A 17,338-nucleotide genomic window follows, 5' to 3' on the forward strand; every position below is an offset into this window, starting at 1 on the left:
TGTATGTATTGTATGTATATGTATGTATGTATTATATGTAAGTATGTATGTATGTATGTATGTAAGTATGTATGTATGTATGTATGTATGTATGTATGTGGTGAGGTAAGAGAATAATTAACCACCTGGGAGGTAACTCATTAGGTAGGTGACGCCAGGACACAAAAATGTGTAATCCCATAGTGGACATGTCAACACCGGGGGCCAGGTGTATTGTTATATATACATACATATACATTCATTCATTCATTACATACATGTCGACTTTATACATATGTGTAGGTGCAGGGGTGTAAGTCAGTTAGCAATACTACTACTACTAACTACTACTAACTAATAATAATAATAATAATAATAATAATAATAATAATAATAATAATAATAATAATTATTGATACCAATAATATTAAATCTAATAAATTGTAATAAGGAACAAAAACTACAATTATTTAAATTATTATTATTATTATTATTGTTGTTGTTGTTGTTGTTGTCAGCAATATTATGAAATAAATAAACAAACTTGTCAAATTTAAATAACGTATCCAAGTACTTGAAACGTAAGCGTGAGCCATCTTGTCCCCCGGCCCGCGGACAGCCCCATGCACCACCCCCAATGAAATATCTCTAAACACGCCAAGAAAAAATAATAATGGCACAGTACCTCGTTACAGTACGAATGTCAAAGCCAAGGTCAAGTCGAGGGAATCGCATACCGACTCATTGGTAAACGTGTCCGAATAGCCAAATTCTTGACTTCCTTGAATAATCCTTCCTTCTGACGAGAATTTTTAAAGGTTTGATGGTTAATAAATGTTTGTTTGTTGATGTTGATAAGTTTATTGACTAACACAAACACACGACTGTATTAACTGTTTTTATTGGCTATGTAGAAGCAGCAGCGTTCTCAAAATTTCGTTAAACAGCTAAACCTCTATTTAACGGACTATACAGGGAAAGAAAAATCCGTTATGTCAAGGGACAGTCCGTTAGATGTGAACCCCCTCTGAGGTACAATACACACAGTTCATGAAAGGTGAGAGGAACACAATTAGCTGTGGTATTTTGTGAGTGTGTTTTTAATAGTAGTTGCCAGGTACATTGTGGAATGTGTGTGTGTGTGTGTGTGTGTGTGTGTGTGTGTGTGTGTGTGTGTGTGTGTGTGTGTTTATGTAATAATAATAATAATTAACGGTTTATTGAAAGAGCTTGGCGGCCAGAAGGCTGAAAATATACAGTTACATATTTGGGGAATGGGTTACGAATACAAAATAATATACAAGTGACATAAGTGACACAAATAAGACATATAGTAACTTAGATGGGGATCAGCTCAAAATACAGTTCATTTCAACATAGTGACAGTGTAGGGAGCAGTGTTTACTGGGAGTGAATACACTGATTTATTACATGTTATTGATAATTTTACAATGGTTGGGACTGGGCTGTTCTTATAGCGATCCGTGTGTGTGTGTGTGCGTGCGTGTGTGTGTTTCCCGTGTGTGTGTGTGTGTTTCCGTGTGTGTGTGTGTGTGTGTGTGTGTTTGTTTAGTATGTCTTTGTGTATGTGTGTCTGTATGTATCTGTCTGTTTCTTTGCTGTGTGTGTGTGTGTATCTGTCTGTGTCTGTATCCGTCTGTGTGTCTGTCTCTGTTTGTGACAAGTTTAGTCGCAAATATGAGTAAAAAAAAGTAAACAGATGAACTAAAACTTAAGTGGAAAACCTCTGCACCTAACTCCTCACCCCCTCTCCCCCTAACTCCTCCCTCTCCCCCTAACCTCCCCCCCCCCCTCTCACCCCCCTCTAACTCCTCCAACTCCCCCTCACCCCTCTCCCCTCTCTCTCCCTAACTCCTCACCCCTCTCCCCTAACTCACCCCTCCCCAACTGCTCACCCCTCCCTAACCCTCACCCCACCCCCCTCTCTCACCCCCTCCTCACCCTAACTCCCCCACCCCTCCCCCTAACTCCCCCCTCCCTCTCCTCCCCCCCCCTCCCCTCTCCCCCTAACTCCCCACCCTCTCCCCTAACCTCACCCCCTCTCCCCTAAACCCCTCTCCCCTAACCCCTCCCCCTCTCCCCCCTCACCCTCACCCCCTCTCCCCAACTCCCCACCCTCACCCCTCCCCAACTCCTCACCCCCTCTCCCCCTAACTCCTCCCCCCCTCCCCCTAACTCACCCCCTCTCCTAACCTCAACTCTCCCCAACTCCCCCCCCTAACTCTCACCCCCTCTCCCCTAACTGCTCACCCCAACTCCTCACCCTCCTCCCCCTAACTCCTCACCCCCTCTCCCCCTCACCTCACCCCTCCTAACTCCTCACCCCCTCTCCCCTAACTCCCTCCTCACCCCCCTCACCCCTCTCCCCTAACTCCTCACCCTCCCCAACTCCTCACCCCTCCTCCCCCCTAACTCCTCCCCTCCTCACCCTCTCCCCCTCCTCACCCCCCTCCCCCTAACTCCTCCCCTAACTCCTCACTCCTCCCTAACTCCTCACCCCCTCTCCCCAACTACCCCTCACCCTCCCTCCCCCTCTGCCCCTAACTCCTCACCCTCACCCCTAACTCCTCACCCTCACCCCCCTAACTCCTCACCCCCTCCCCAACTCCTCACCCCCTAACTCCTCTCCCCCTCACCCTCTCCCCAACTCCTCACCCCTCTCCCCTAACTCCTCTCCTCCCTCCCCTAACTCCTCACCCTCTCCCCTCCCTCTACTCCTAACTCCTCCCCTAACTCCTCACCCTCCCAACTCCCTCACCTCCCCTAACTCCTCACCCCTCACCCTAACTCCTCTCCCCACTCCCCCCTCTAACCCCTCACCCCTCTCCCAACTCCTCACCCCCTCCCCTCCTCCCTAACCCTCACCCTAACTCTCCCCTAACTCTTCTCTCCTCTAACCTCCCCCTCTCCCCAACCCTCACCCCTCCCCAACTCCTCACCCTCTCCCAACTCCTCACCCCTCTCACCTAACTCCTCTCCCCTAACTCTCCTCCTAACTCCCCTCACCCTAACTCCCCCTAACTCCTAACTCCCTCACTCCTCACCCCCTCTCCCCTAACTCCTCACCCCTCACCCCTAACTCCTCTCCCCTAACTCTTCACCCCTCTCCCCTAACTCACCCCTCTCTCCCCTAACTCCTCACCCCTCACCCTAACTCCTCTCCCCTAACTCTCACCCCTCCCCCAACTCACCCTCTCCCCAACTCTCACCCCTCTCCCCGAGTTGGCAGTGTGCCAATCAGTGCCGGAAGTGCCAGACCAATACATTCCCTCACCACCTAACCTGACCTGACCTAGCCTACCCTAATCTGACCTGACAACCAAACCTGGACTAGCCTAATATAATCCTACCTGGCTTAACTTAACCTAACCTCAAGCCAATCGAACTGTTGCATCACTTAACTCAGGGCTTCAGGGTGGCTTCGTGCTGTGTGTGTGTCCTGGGTTGTGTTACTGTTAATTAAGAGGCCGTTTACCTGTTCTCTACAATATCCCCAAAAAGTATCTGACCACGATGATAGATATTGGGATATATGCGCTCCTGCCCCAGTGTATATAGTTTAACATACATACCTGCCCTGTATAGTTTAACATACATACCTGCCCTGTATAGTTTAACATACATACCTGCCCTGTATAGTTTAACATACATACCTGCCCTGTATAGTTTAACATACATACCTGCCCTGTATAGTTTAACTTACATACCTGCCCTGTATAGTTTAACATACATACCTGCCCTGTATAGTTTAACATACATACCTGCCCTGTATAGTTTAACATACATACCTGCCCTGTATAGTTTAACATACATACCTGCCCTGTATAGTTTAACATACATACCTGCCCTGTATAGTTTAACATGCAGTACATACCTGCCCTGTATAGTTGCATACATACCTGCCTTACCATATAGTTTTAACATACAGTACATACCTGCCCTGTATAGTTTTAACATACATGCACCTGCTGTGTTTAACATACATACCTGCCCTGTATAGTTTTAACATACATACCTGCCCTGTATAGTTTAACATGCACACTGCCCTGTATAGTTTAACATGCAGTACACACTGCCTGCAGATTTAACATACATACCCTTGCCCTGTATAGTTTAACATACAGTACATACCTGCCCTGTATAGTTTAACATACATACCTGCTGTATGGATTTAACTTACATACCTGCCCTGTATAGTTTAACATACATACCTGCCCTGTATAGTTTAACATACATACACCTGTATAGTTTAACATACATACCTGCCCTGTATAGTTTAACATATACCTGCCTGTATAGTTTAACACATACCTGCCCTGTATAGTTTAACATACATACCTGCCCTGTATAGTTTAACATACATACCTGCCCTGTATAGTTTAACATACTTAATCCAATGTGTATTTATCTCCTGCGTAATTAATATGATCGGTTACCAACTATAGTAGGATCAATATATCAGAGCTAGGCATACCAACCCTCCCGGGACATGATACCTATCTTGGTAGATGCTGTACCTGTCTAACGTGACCACTGAGCTAGCCCCCCCCCCTCCCCCCTCTCTCTGTAATACACAAACAGATGATGGTGGTGTTTTGATAGCTTATTAAAATGATAGTGTAGTGTAGGGTAGTGTCAGGGTCTTTATGTAATGGTGGTTGTTACGCCTTATATAGTGAGTGCTACGTTCTCACCTGTGATTCTCTCTCTCTCTCTCTCTCTCTCTCTCTCTCTCTCTCTCTCTCTCTCTCTCTCTCTCTCCTCCTTCTCTCCTTTTCTCCTTCTCTTCTCCTCCCTCCTTCTCTTTCTCCCTCCTCCCCCCATCCCCTCTCCTGCCCTCCCCCATCCTTCCCTCTCCCTCCCTCCCCCCCCTCTCTCAGTGGCGCCAAGTTGCCCATGTAGGGAAGTGTGTTACCTACCCACTATGTGTGTGCCCATCACCCCTCTCCCCTCACCCCCCTCACTTATATAACCCCACTCTGGTGACCCTCCTGCCCCCCCCCAAGACTCTCACCCCGTTACTACCTGGATTTATCTCACAGGTAGAAGAGGAAAAAGGAATGCGTCGATTAGGTTCATTTAAAGGGTACATATCAGAGTCAGGGAAGGTATGGTTCAAAGTTGTTACCATGGTGTGTGTGTGTGTGTGTGTGTGTGTGTGTGTGTGTGTGTGTGTGTGTGTGTGTGTGTGTGTGTGTGTGTGTGTGTGTGTGTGTGTGTGTGTGTGTGTGTGTGTGTGTGTGTGTGTGTGTGTGTGTGTGTGTGTGTGTGTGTGGCGGCCTTCAGGCGTGACCTTGACAACAATCACGATGTTACATAACTTTACATCACGAGAAAAGAAGTTCTTAAGCGTGTGTGTGTGTGTGTGTGTGTGTGTGTGTGTGTGTGTGTGTGTGTGGCGGCCTTCAGGCGTGACCTTGACAACAATCACGATGTTACATAACTTTACATCACGAGAAAAGAAGTTCTTAAGCGTGTGTGAGACAGACAGAGAGGGTCACAATCGTACTAAACACCTGATATATACCTGTCCATCCTTAAGGTAACGTCTGGTATAAAGTACAGGTAGTTAAGACATCTGACGAGGAATTAACATGTCTGACGAGGAAGCCATATACAGTGGGCCAACTGCAAGCAATGTCTGTCTCTGCAGTCTGTGAAGAGGATAATGGTTGTTGGGTTACTGGTGGTAGTGGTGGTGGTACAGTGTTTCCAGATGTTTGTAGTGGTGATGGTGGTGGTCTTGTTTCCAGGGGTTTGTGGTGGCAGTAGTAGTGGTGGTGGTGGTGGTAGTTTCTGTGCCTGCGTGTGGTGTTGGTAGTAGTGGTGGTTACATAATAATGTGGGTAGAGGAGGTTCACCATAACCAGATCCGCCACAAGTGACTTATCAGGCCTGGGTCAAGTAGTGTACTCTTATATGCCTCTTCCTTCTTCTTCCTCCTCTTGGACCTTCTTCCTCTTCCTCTTGTGGTTGTGGTAGTTATGGTTGCTGATGTCCATAGTATTAACTGGTTCCTCTACCTCTCATCCACCCTGTTCACTGTTGATGTTACTCTGGCCGTCTTATGCTGTGACTGTCTCTGTGTGGCTGTTGTTGGGTTGGGAAGGTTGTGTGTGTAAGCGGACGACAGTGTTACATAAGATAGTTGGGATCACCAGCCTGTCGCCAGCTTGTTTGTGTGTGTGTGTGTATCGCTGTCACACTTCCACACACCTTCCCCTCACCACCGTCACGCTGATCTGGGTGAGGAAGGGGAAGGAAGAGGTGTTAAGGTTGGGTACGTTTTGAGAGAGAGAGAGAGAGAGAGTAGGCAGCTGGCAGGGGATGAGGAAAGAAAGGAGAGAGGTCACCGCTGTAGGAGTACTTATCTGAGAGAGAGAGACAGAGACCCGCTCTACTGCACTATCCACAGCGCCTCCCCGTCCCCACCCCCTCACCTTATCCCCTCCCCACCAACACCTCCCCTCCCCACCAACACCTCCCCTCCCCACCCCCTCCCCTCACCTCTCCCACCCCTTCCATCTCCTCCCCGTCAGACAACTCCCCAGTAGCCTTCTCTCCCCTTACTTCCACATTACTCCCCCCTCCCCTTTCTCTACCTCATGACCTTCCTCTCCCCACCCACACGTTACCTTCTCTCCACCCACACCCCACCTCCTCCCCACCCACACTCTACCCCCCCACCTCCGACACGTGCGGGAGGTGGTGTGGTAGTCGTCACAGAAGGCCCCAGGGAGGAACCCGCTTGTATACGACCCCGTCACCCTAACCACAACCAGCCATTAGTCACGTCTTAAACCCGCTACCGAAACCCAGTCCTCGAACTACCGAAACCCTGAACTCTCAAACTCAAAAGTCTCGAATCCCTGAATCTCCGAATCCAGAAGCTTCGGTCCCCCGAACTCTCAAACTCCGAGGCCCCAGATGTTTGAATCAGGGTTCAAAGATTCGATTCATGATTCAGAGGTTCGATTGAGAGTTCAAAAATTCGATTCATGGTTTAAAGATTCGATTTATAGTTCAAAGATTCGACTGGGAGTTCAGAGGTTTGATTCATAGTTCAGAAGGATCAATTCAGGGGTTTAAGATAGGTGTGGGAGTCGATAGTGTGAATTAGCTCTGACACAAGCCATCACACCCTCGACAAGAGCAGCTGCAGGGGCGTCTGGTGGTGGTGGTCCCGGATTTATAAACGACGCTAAATTTTGTGTTCGTCTTGTTAAGGGACAATATAGTCAAAATTATGATTAAACACCCTCATGCTTTCTGGGGAGGGTTAGGTTAGGTTAAGTCAGGTAGGAATAAATTTGGTTAGGATGAGTTGAGTAAGGTTAAGTTAGGTTAGTGCTATAAGAGGATAAGTCCCTTGCACTATAGCGCCATTAAACAATATCTCACGGCCACGTAGCAGGAATATAGGCAGTAGGAACAAACCACACGGGGATACATAATGAAGCTCTACTTTAATGGTCGATTATTCTTAGAGCGAGATCTGAATCAGGTGATGAAAATGTGGCGCTACGAGGAGAGTTAGGTGTAGTGTGGTGTGGTGTGGAGGTGTAGTGTGGTGTGGAGGTGTGGTGTGGTGTGGAGGTGTAGTGTAGTGTGGTGTGGAGGTGTAGTGTAGTGTGGTGTGGTGTGGTGGTGTGGTGTGGATGTGGAGGTGTAGTGTGGTGTGGTGTGGAGGTGTAGTGTAGTGTGGTGGAGGTGTAGTGTGTGTGGTGTGGTGTAGTGTGGTGTGGTGTGAGGTGTGTAGTGTGGTGTGGAGGTGTAGTGTGGTGTGGTGTGGAGGTGTGTGTGTGTGGTGGAGGTGTAGTGTGGTGTGGTGTGGAGGTGTGTAGTGGGTGTGGTGGTAGTGTGGTGTGTGTGGTGTGGTGTGGAGGTGTGGTGTGGGGTAGTGTGGTGTGGTGTGGTGTGGAGGTGTGTGTGTGGTGTGGTGTGGAGGTGTAGTGTAGTGTGGTGTGGAGGTGTAGGTGTGGTGTGAGGAAGACCTTATCATGCATGTTGGTGCTGGTAGGTTGGCCAAAGATGTAAAAGCTGTATTAGATGAGGTGTGGGTTTACATTGATCCAGTTAAAGGTGTATCTCTCTCTCTCTCTCTCTCTCTCTCTCTCTCTCTCTCTCTCTCTCTCTCTCTCTCTCTCTCTCTCTCTCTCACACGCACTCAGATGAAGTTTGTCATCAGCGAAGAGACGATCTGTCAATATAGTTCTTGGAAATATAAATGTGACTGTTCCCACATTGTACCCTCCCTACACACACACACACAGGTGACATACATTACACATTCATACATACATACATACATACATACATACATACATACATACATACATACATACATACAAACAAAATGGGCTCAGTTATTGCTCTTACTTAAAAGAAAATATTTAATGTGTGCAAATTTGTCATCCATAGTTAACAACCTAAAATAATACTTGATTTATGTATGGTGAGAGGGACGAGGGTGGTGAGGGGGGAGGAGGTTGGCGAGAGGAAGGGAACAAGATGAGAGGGAGGAAGATGAGAGGGGAGAGGAGGATGGTGAGAGGGATGAGGGTGGTGAGGGAGGAGGAGGTTGGTGAGGGGAGGAGGTTGGCGAGAGGAAGGGAACGAGATGAGAGGGAGGAGGAGGATGAGGAGATGAGGGTGGTGAGGGGGAGGAGGTTGGCGAGAGGAAGGGAACAAGATGAGAGGGAGGAAGATGAGGGAGAGGAGGATGGTGAGAGGGGACGAGGTGATGAGGAGGAGGAAGTTGGCGAGAGGAAGGGAACAAGATGAGAGGGAGGAAGATGAGAGGGGAGAGGAGGATGGTGAGAGGGACGAGGGTGGTGAGGGAGGAGGAGGAAGATGAGAGGGGAGAGGAGGTGATGGTGAGAGAGGACGAGGGGTGGTGAGGAGGAGGGTTGGCGAGAGGAAGGGAACAACATGAGAGGGAGGAGGAGGAAGATGAGAGGGGAGAGGAGGATGGTGAGAGGGAAGAAGAGTGGGAGGTTTTGTTGTGGAAGTGGACACCACACACATACACACACATTAATAATAATAATTAAAGGTTTATTGAAAGAACAAGGCAGCCGGAATTGGGGAATGGATCTCTTGATTGACAAATAATATACAAGTAACATAAGTGATACAAATATTATATATAAAAACTAGGTGGGGAGAAGCTCAAACTACAGGGCATTTCAACGCCTGTGTGGGGGGGGGGGCGTATAGGCGTGGGCGTAGGTAGGGATGTAGGTGAAGTTGAGATATGAGGGATGGTGTGTCGCCCACCCCCATGCACGCCCGTCCTAAAATAACCACACACACACACAAAGAGGACCTCCACCACGCCCACTGCCTCTCTCTCTGTCTCTCTCTCTCTCACACTCTAACACAGAATGATAAAGAGAGAGAGAGAGAGAGAGAGAGAGAGAGAGAGAGAGAGAATGCCATTCACATCAACCTCACAATATATAGCTTGTCCTCCTGCTTAGTGTATCAGAGCCACACCTCTCAACACTCGTCACCTGTTGGGTTATCATAGTGGAGACGAGGGACACGCTATACAACACATCATACGCACTACACAACATACATAATATACATATACAATGGAGATTTATACATTGTTTATACTGACTGTTGTTGTGTGTCATGTATCACCCTTCCTGTAGATCCCCAGTAGGAGTACAGGTAGTGAGGTGGTCATACTACTGAAGGTGAAGGAGTTCCTGACGATGCATTCCAATATTACCCTCAGTTAATTTCTCCAAGCTGTTGTAGTAGTAGGAGGAGGAGGAGGTTGGAGGCCACGTTGTAAAAAAAAGTAGTAGTAATGGTGATGATGATATATAAGGGTATTTTAACACCACAATATCACTACTAACACACCTAATTCACCACCACCAGCAGCAGTATAATATTCCTGGTGAGGGTGTACAGTAGTAGTGGTGATCAGTTGGTGAACACGTGAGTCTTGGCCTCTTCTGTACTCTCCCAGTTTTCTTGGCATAGCTACTCGGCTTTTCCTCGCTCTTGTCTACCTGTCTTGCAAATTTACCTCAAGGTGGGAGGAGTGGGGGGAGGGAGAGTAGAAAAGAGATGTTAAGAAGACAAGGAGGAAGAGAGGTGGCAGGAGATACACTACACCTACAGGGTCAGCATCACTACTTCTTCCTTCCCCCTACCCTCACTCGTCCCTCAAAATCATAGTACAGTATATGTAAGTTCCTGGTGATTAAACACTTAACTTTAACATAACCTAACCCATCCTAAACCTAACCCAACCAAACCTAACCTAACCTAACCTAACCGAACCTAGCCTCACCCCACCTAACCTAACTTTAGGTGTAAACATTAAGTTGTTCAAATCACTAAGTAAAATAAACTGTGATGTCTAATCGTCATATGATCTCAATAATTAACAAATCAAGAAAATAAGTGTCAAATGGGTATTGTAAATCACTTCGTTATTTTAAGCATGAAGATGATAATGCCAATAGTATTGAAAACCTTTTAAGACCCGTGAGTGTGTGTACGTGTGTATATTGAAGGGAGGGCTGAGGAGGGGCAGTAGGAATTATGGTTAGGTTAGGTTAGATTAGTCATTGTTGTGGGTTTGTGTAAGTGGTAATAACTTGTTTATGTGTCGGGTTATGTTATGTCACATTAACTGTATATGAACAGGTCTTCTGTGTATGTTATGTGTAAGTTATGTCTTTACGGTAGCTGGTAGAGTGGTGATCAAGGTCACGGTGTACATAGAGGAGAAAGAGATAGTAATGAGTTATGTTAAGTTTTAACAAGTGTTTTTATTTTTTTTACTCTTGGAGAGGTTGTTGCCCCGCCAGACGTAGGAGCAGGCAGCACCTTGGTTTATCGCGTGGATGTCATGACCTTGATTAAGGCCAATAGCCAGTATTTGGGATTAGCCTGCTGGTCGTGTGGAGGTGACCAATGGGAGAGCGTGGTGACATTAAATTAAGCCCCGCCCACTGCTAGTGCACGTTAGCTTGGCTACCACTCAACTCCTCCTCCCAGTCATTCGGCGACACCGCTAAGGGAGGGACGTGTGCTCAAGCCCAGCTGCGGTTACCTGTCCAACGCTCCTCTTCACACAAGTTAGAATCTGGATTATTGTATTGATGAAACTTTTGTTTTGCGTTGCTTATGTGTCAGTGAGGGTGTGTGGTGCAACTAGTGGAGTGTGATTAGTACAGTACGTGGGTGTGTGGTGGTGGCCCGTTTTTTTGGACAGGGAGAGGAACCATCCCACCTACAATATAAACTTGTGGTATTTCCTACCACACTAGGCAGTCACACTATGGCCTCGCCTCTTGCTGCCCTGAAATACAATTTTAGTTAACGTGACTGTTGGTAGTAACAACGATTACAGGTGTTGTACTCTTGCGAGATTATTGTATGGCAGGACTCTTTAACGCCTTGGGTACGAGGGTCTGTGTGCTGAATAAAATTATCTGGAGTTGGTTAAATAGAATAGCAAAAGTGACGTCCATTACACAAGGGGTAAATATAGTGTTCGGTGCTGGTAATTTTACTCTCGTCAGTCTTTAAGTTACATTGCAGGAAGTGGTCACGTGATGACTTGTGTTTCTAAGGTTAGCGGCAGCAGTTGGCAGAGAGGCAGTTTTTAAATCCCCTGGTGTGAGAGGCAGCTCGAGGGAGGCATGTGCTGGCTGGCCATCTTAGCAACCGGCGAAGTCTTGCTTAACCCTGAATCTTTCCCAAATACTTGACGGCACGCGGCAGTGAGCGCTCCTTAGTCTAAAGTTTTCCTCTCAACTGGTTTGATCAAATGTGGGATAATTTATTCCGGGGATTGAAATGGAAGTTAAGACCGTGACTGCCGCTGTTCCATGAAGTTGTCTCCACCCTTGGCAGCATTCATAGGTATAGAAATAAGTTTTTGGCAACAAAATTGGTAGTTGAGCAACAGGCGTGTTTAGAACTGCAGTGTTTGACAAAGTAAACTGTTAAAACTGTGATGGTGTAGAGAGGGGCGTGATATAACCTGCGGAGGTGTGCTGATAATAGTTTCACAGGAAGAATGAAAAATGCTCTTCGGTGTGAAAATGTCGACGGAAGGGGTGCCAACACTAGCGTGGCCTTGATGGAGGGAGGTTGGCCGCCTCCTGGACCAAGACCTGTGGCAGCAACGTAAAGATGATCGCACGCGCTGGGTGCCACATGTGTGCCCGAGTTGGCAGCTTAAATGGTTAAAATTAAAGACAACTGTGTGAGGGTTTTGTTGGCCGCTTGGTATTTATATATTTTACCTGTACCGCCAAGGACCAAGTTTAGTGTTATCGTGGTTGGTGTACATAATGCTGCTTATTGATACTACCCTACTTGTCAGTTTGGTGTTATTCCGATTGACCAGTATTCCTGGCTGAAAGTTTGGAGAGGCTGTCAGACAGTTTTATAAGGCTCACGCTTACATACTTGGCCCACTTCACTACTGTGGCATTGTGCGAGAGGGAACACCACATGACGATGAATTTTCTTTGGTGGTGGATTATTTCTTTTTTAGTTTTTTTACTGGTTCGGAACAATAAATAACCCCACAAGTCAAACTGGAACATATAACCAATAATTCAGCTTTTACCTCGCGTATTTATACCCAGAATTGCACAAACGTTAACAGCCTCGCGTAGCTAACTTTATAATATACATAGCCAAAAGAATGAATGACGTAGATTAGCCTCTCGAGTCACGGGTGTAGTACAATTTTAAGCCATTGTATCTTAATGCCTGGGTGTACTGAAAGTGTATCCTTAACCACATGAGTTAAATTAATCGACTTAGGTGTGTCCAGGGTCACTTCAGGAAATAGCTAGGCTTCACCTACTGGCTGGCGTCACCTTCATGGTTTATAAGGATTCCGTTGGTGCGTGGTGTTGAGCCCAGATATTTTCAAGCGTTTCCTATTCCGTACGGTGGGTGAACCTGGAAATAGAATCCCCGCTGCAGCTCAACTTTAGACGTTACAATCCGCCACAAGGGCTAAAGGTTTAGATTACTCTCGTGTTTGTGTAAACAACTGACAAGTGTTCAGCAATATTTTTCGTTTTGTTAGTGTGCAGTCTATTGACGTCATTGTTGAGTAATATTCCCGTGTTTATACAACTGTCTGGTTCGGAAAGATCTTACGTGATTCAGAGTTCACAATAGAGTTTAAGGATCATCACCGTTTAGTTATTTATCACGGAGGTGTCGTAAATCAACTTGAAACTCGTGCCAGGAAGTGGGCGTAAATGGCAAGATGGCAAGCAAAACTGGGACGGAGCTGTCTCCCACGGCTTGTGTTTATCACTTGCATCTTCTATGTGGAATGCCCTCTATTAATATTAGCTGCAGTTTAGATGTGCACGTCAGTACCCATAAACTCGGAGCTGTTATCCCTGAATCATACAAGGTAAAGTCCAATTTGGGAAAGTACATGTTGACAGCTTGGTCAGTCGCTCCTCCGGCACTTGCGAGGTGGTGGGATGATTTACTGTATCTCAGTGTAAGTATGACACAATATATGACAGGTTTTGTTTTGGGGTTCCTTGACCTCCTGAGCCTAAAACGATTATTAAAGGTCAGAATTAGAGGGGAAACGTCTGGGTGTACTAAATGATGGCTCGGCTCTGCCAAGTTTCCGATAAATTGGCCCAGAGTGACGACTGTTTGCTAGAAAGCATTTGCAGGAAAATCGTTTCCGCCCTTTAAGCCGTAAGAACTGTACATGGAGTTTTCAGTTTTTTTTTTATTCCAAGACTCCTCCCAGAGCTCGTATGTGGAACCTTGAAATTACAGCGTCGCCGGCGGGAAGGTCAAGGTCAGGGTGTGGTGAGTTAGATGCAGGTTATATATTAAACGGGTAGATTATGTCGGATATTGTTATTTACGATTGGCTGTCCGTACAACATATTATTTTTGTGTTGAGCATATTGACCAGGCGGCGTTTCAACAGTTGTGATAAACATCTCATTGTTTGCTAGTAGTAAAAAAAATACTTGTACAAAACAATAGCGACACGTTATTCAGTTTTATCAGGCGCTCGCGTACTAGACTCAAGAGGTTTTCTAGTAATGATAGCGCGTTATTGTGTGACCTCTGGTAACGTTAGTTGGTGTCATCACTCTTTAGTAGTTAACCAAGATGACTGCACACATGAAGGTTATAAAGCACTTAATAGATGTAAAAAGAGTTTGTGGCTTGTTAATGTTCTCTTGTCTTAGAACTACTTAAGATTGCTCTGAAACTCACGTAGAGTCGACCGGATGCAAGTTAATCAATATTGTGTCGTCTTATGTTTTACTTTAGTGAGTCGAGGATGAAGCCCCAACTTGTATATTTTTTCAACCGTGGATGAATGCCTGGTGGTGGGGGGCGTCACGCTGTAGTCTGCAACTCGTGGCCTTTGCTCGACAACTTAACCGTAGACGGGAAGAATTTATTAAAATTGTGGCGGTTAAGTGTTTTATGGTATTTTTTTCTGGTGACTGTCAGGCGTTTACACATTAACAATCGAGCGGAGGATGATGTATTGTTGAACATTGAGAAACCGACTTTTAAGGAGGGAAGATGATGCTGTTTCTAGGTGCACTGTTGAATGTACAATAGTTTTCATGCATTGGGAAATTAAAAACAAAAACACAGTACGTGAGGATAAAGGTGTTTTAAGATTTTTTTAAGATTTCGTGCTTTACATTATTTTGATAGTATTTTGCCTTGCAGAAAAAATAGTTTATCCTGTATAAAAGTCGTATTTGACCCCTAAAGTACCATGAAAGTTTTATTGTGTAGTGGTGGTGAAGACTGCCCGGGGCGCCAACAGTCAACATTTAACTCGGTAATTGGTGGTCAGAGACACTGACTCACTCACTCACTCACTCATTCCCACAAGCAGTGATGTAGCGACTCAACACCTAGCTTGGCGGACGACTTTTTTAAAAACTCGTATTGCGACTGTGTAACGAGACAAGGTTGGAGGCTACTTTCCTTGACACTGATCAATAAAAACGCCTGTAGGAGCATTATCAAGTATATATTCAATTCGTCTGAAAGGGAGTTTGTCCCTTTAATATTTGCCCACTTTATTCATAGATGAAATTACAGGACAAAATACAACAGTTGGTGTTTACAAGCGTAAAATATTGTACCAGAGGTGATAGTACAGTACTGTATTGTCATGGTGAGCGCGTTTAGCTGAATATATAAATGTCTCATTACTAACTTATTCATTGGAGTATATAGTACAGGTTCGGTACATAGAGGTTAGTGGTATATAGTGTTAAGAGCCTTAAACTAGACACAATTATAAACGTATTTTAATGTGACCTACTCTTGGTAAATAACTGTCCTTAACACTGGTGTAATGCCGTGCAGACGATGACTCAAGTGTCGCTGGGGTCAGACACACCGCTGTTATCAGCGTGTTACACCATTCGGCAATTGCAAATATTAGCAAGCTTCGCAGTATAGCGGCTGACTCCTCGTCTACACTCCTGCGCTGAATTGGCATTACTGTACTGTTATTGGAAGCAATAGGTGGAAGGTGGTTGGAGGAATATTTCTTTCCTTAGGAGTTTTCTTGATGTCATATAGTGCACGTGTTTGATTGTCTTCACTAGCTGGTGAGTGAACGCAACAGGTGTGGGGGAGTGGGAGACACTTGTGGCCGAGTTAAGAGTATCGCAGGTGTGTGGAAGAGAGCCACGTGCAGCTACGAGTGCCAGTCGTTCGGGTGAGTGACGCTTGGTGGTCACATCTGGATCTGGGAGCAATTCTTGAATATAAAACTAGATGTATATTTATTTTAGGCAGACGTTAATGTGAACCAAAAACTTGACCTGGCTCGAGACGTGGAGGATTGTACAGTATAATCGCCGGGTGACCGTGACCTCCGCCTCGGTGAAGCACAGTGGTGTGTAGGAGTAAGTGAAAGTGTGTAACGCGAGTGTCGTGGGAGCAGACCGCTTTCACCATAACCTGAACGTGTTGGTAGAAGTTAGTGTGCAGTAGTGTTGCGTCTAGAGAACTGGTCTGACTTCCTGATGGCGGTGGTGGCGGCGTCCCGTTTACCGGGAGGTGGTTGTGAAGTGTGGTCCTGCCCGCCCGCCATCCTCAAATATACCCGTGTTATATATCCCCCTTCACTTGATTCAGAACGTAAACGTCTACGGTATACAGTGTCAGACATTTTAACATAACATAGTGAAGACTAGGTACCCACTTACATTTATTAAACATTCTAACCTGACCTAACATGCGTGAGGATTAGGTACCCTAGTACAGTGAGGGGCGATAAGATTGAGGTGTATGAATGCAAGTCAGGGCCAAACAAAGGCGCCATTACAAAGGTAATCCAAACTATCCAACCAGGAGCGAACTCGTAACAATGGTTTTAAATTAGACAAATTTAGATTTAGGCGCGAAATATGTAAACATTGGTTTGGAAATAGAGTAGTAGACGATTGGAACAAGTTACCAAACATCATTAACTCGAATAAGCTGGATAGCTTCAAACATAGGTTGGATGGATATACTGTACTGTATGAGCGATAGGGGTTGGGTGTAAATGGAACTGCCTAGTTTGGGCCAATAGGCTCCCGCTACAGTTTCCTCCATTCTTACGTTCATATATTACTCGATTAAATAACCTAACCAAACCTTACTTAACCCCCAGGTAGCATTAGGGTGGTTAATTATCAGGTGATATAAGCCGAGATACCCAATGACATAATCCCAGTAATCTTCTTGGGTTAATGCATTACGATCGTTCTTGGGAGGTAAATTTAACCTGAGAATCTTGATCTGGAAGTTTTGGTAACCTGTAGTAAGACTTGTCAGACACACAACTAGGTCCAGGGTTTTGTTGTAGCACTAAAATAAACACTTGGTATGTTTTGGCAGCCAAAGCGGCCAGTTATTGTGGTGTGGGAGTGTTAATGGTGGTGAACATGACCTTGCAATGCTGTACTGGGTGTGAGAAAGCTTGTATTACCATGAGGTTAACCACCCTAACGCTACTTGAAGGGATGAGGTTAGTATTAGGATGGTTAATCATCTGGCACTATACTGTAGTTATAAACGTCCCCATGAGTATAGACATTGAAGGTATGCAGTGTACAGTACATAGGCCACAGGAGTATGCAATATTCCGCGCCAAGGCAGTGCTGGGTTTGTTGCGGTCAGGTATTTTGTTTCTCAGATCTAGTTGTGAAGATAGTCGGGGCTTTTATCTTGTACCAAAACTCGCTAAAACATAATGAAAGTCCTGTCAGGATGTAACATCTTGATAAATGGTATCGTAGGAAATATTCAGATAAAGAGTGACTGC

At 45.7% G+C, this 17,338-nt stretch overlaps 1 protein-coding gene across 6 annotated transcripts in view; it reads left to right on the top strand.

Moving 5' to 3' along the window:
* The window catches only part of LOC121868386 (glycogenin-1-like), a 42,870-nt gene that overhangs the window by 13,399 nt on the left and 12,133 nt on the right, over window positions 1-17,338 (top strand). Inside the window, exon 1 of one of the 6 annotated variants that reach the window (XM_042368983.1) lies at window positions 11,003-11,108. The exons of 4 other annotated variants lie outside the window; for them this stretch is intronic. In XM_042368983.1, coding sequence (XP_042224917.1) covers window position 11,108 — 1 coding nt within the window. In that variant the 5' untranslated portion in view covers window positions 11,003-11,107. Of the gene's footprint in view, window positions 1-11,002; window positions 11,109-11,849; window positions 11,899-17,338 lie in introns of those variants that run through there. One more of the 6 variants, XM_042368962.1, reaches the window with a different exon arrangement.

This window comes from Homarus americanus, unplaced genomic scaffold (genome assembly GCF_018991925.1).
Source record: "Homarus americanus isolate GMGI-L3 unplaced genomic scaffold, GMGI_Hamer_2.0 scaffold32583, whole genome shotgun sequence".
NCBI classification, from domain to species: domain Eukaryota; kingdom Metazoa; phylum Arthropoda; class Malacostraca; order Decapoda; family Nephropidae; genus Homarus; species Homarus americanus.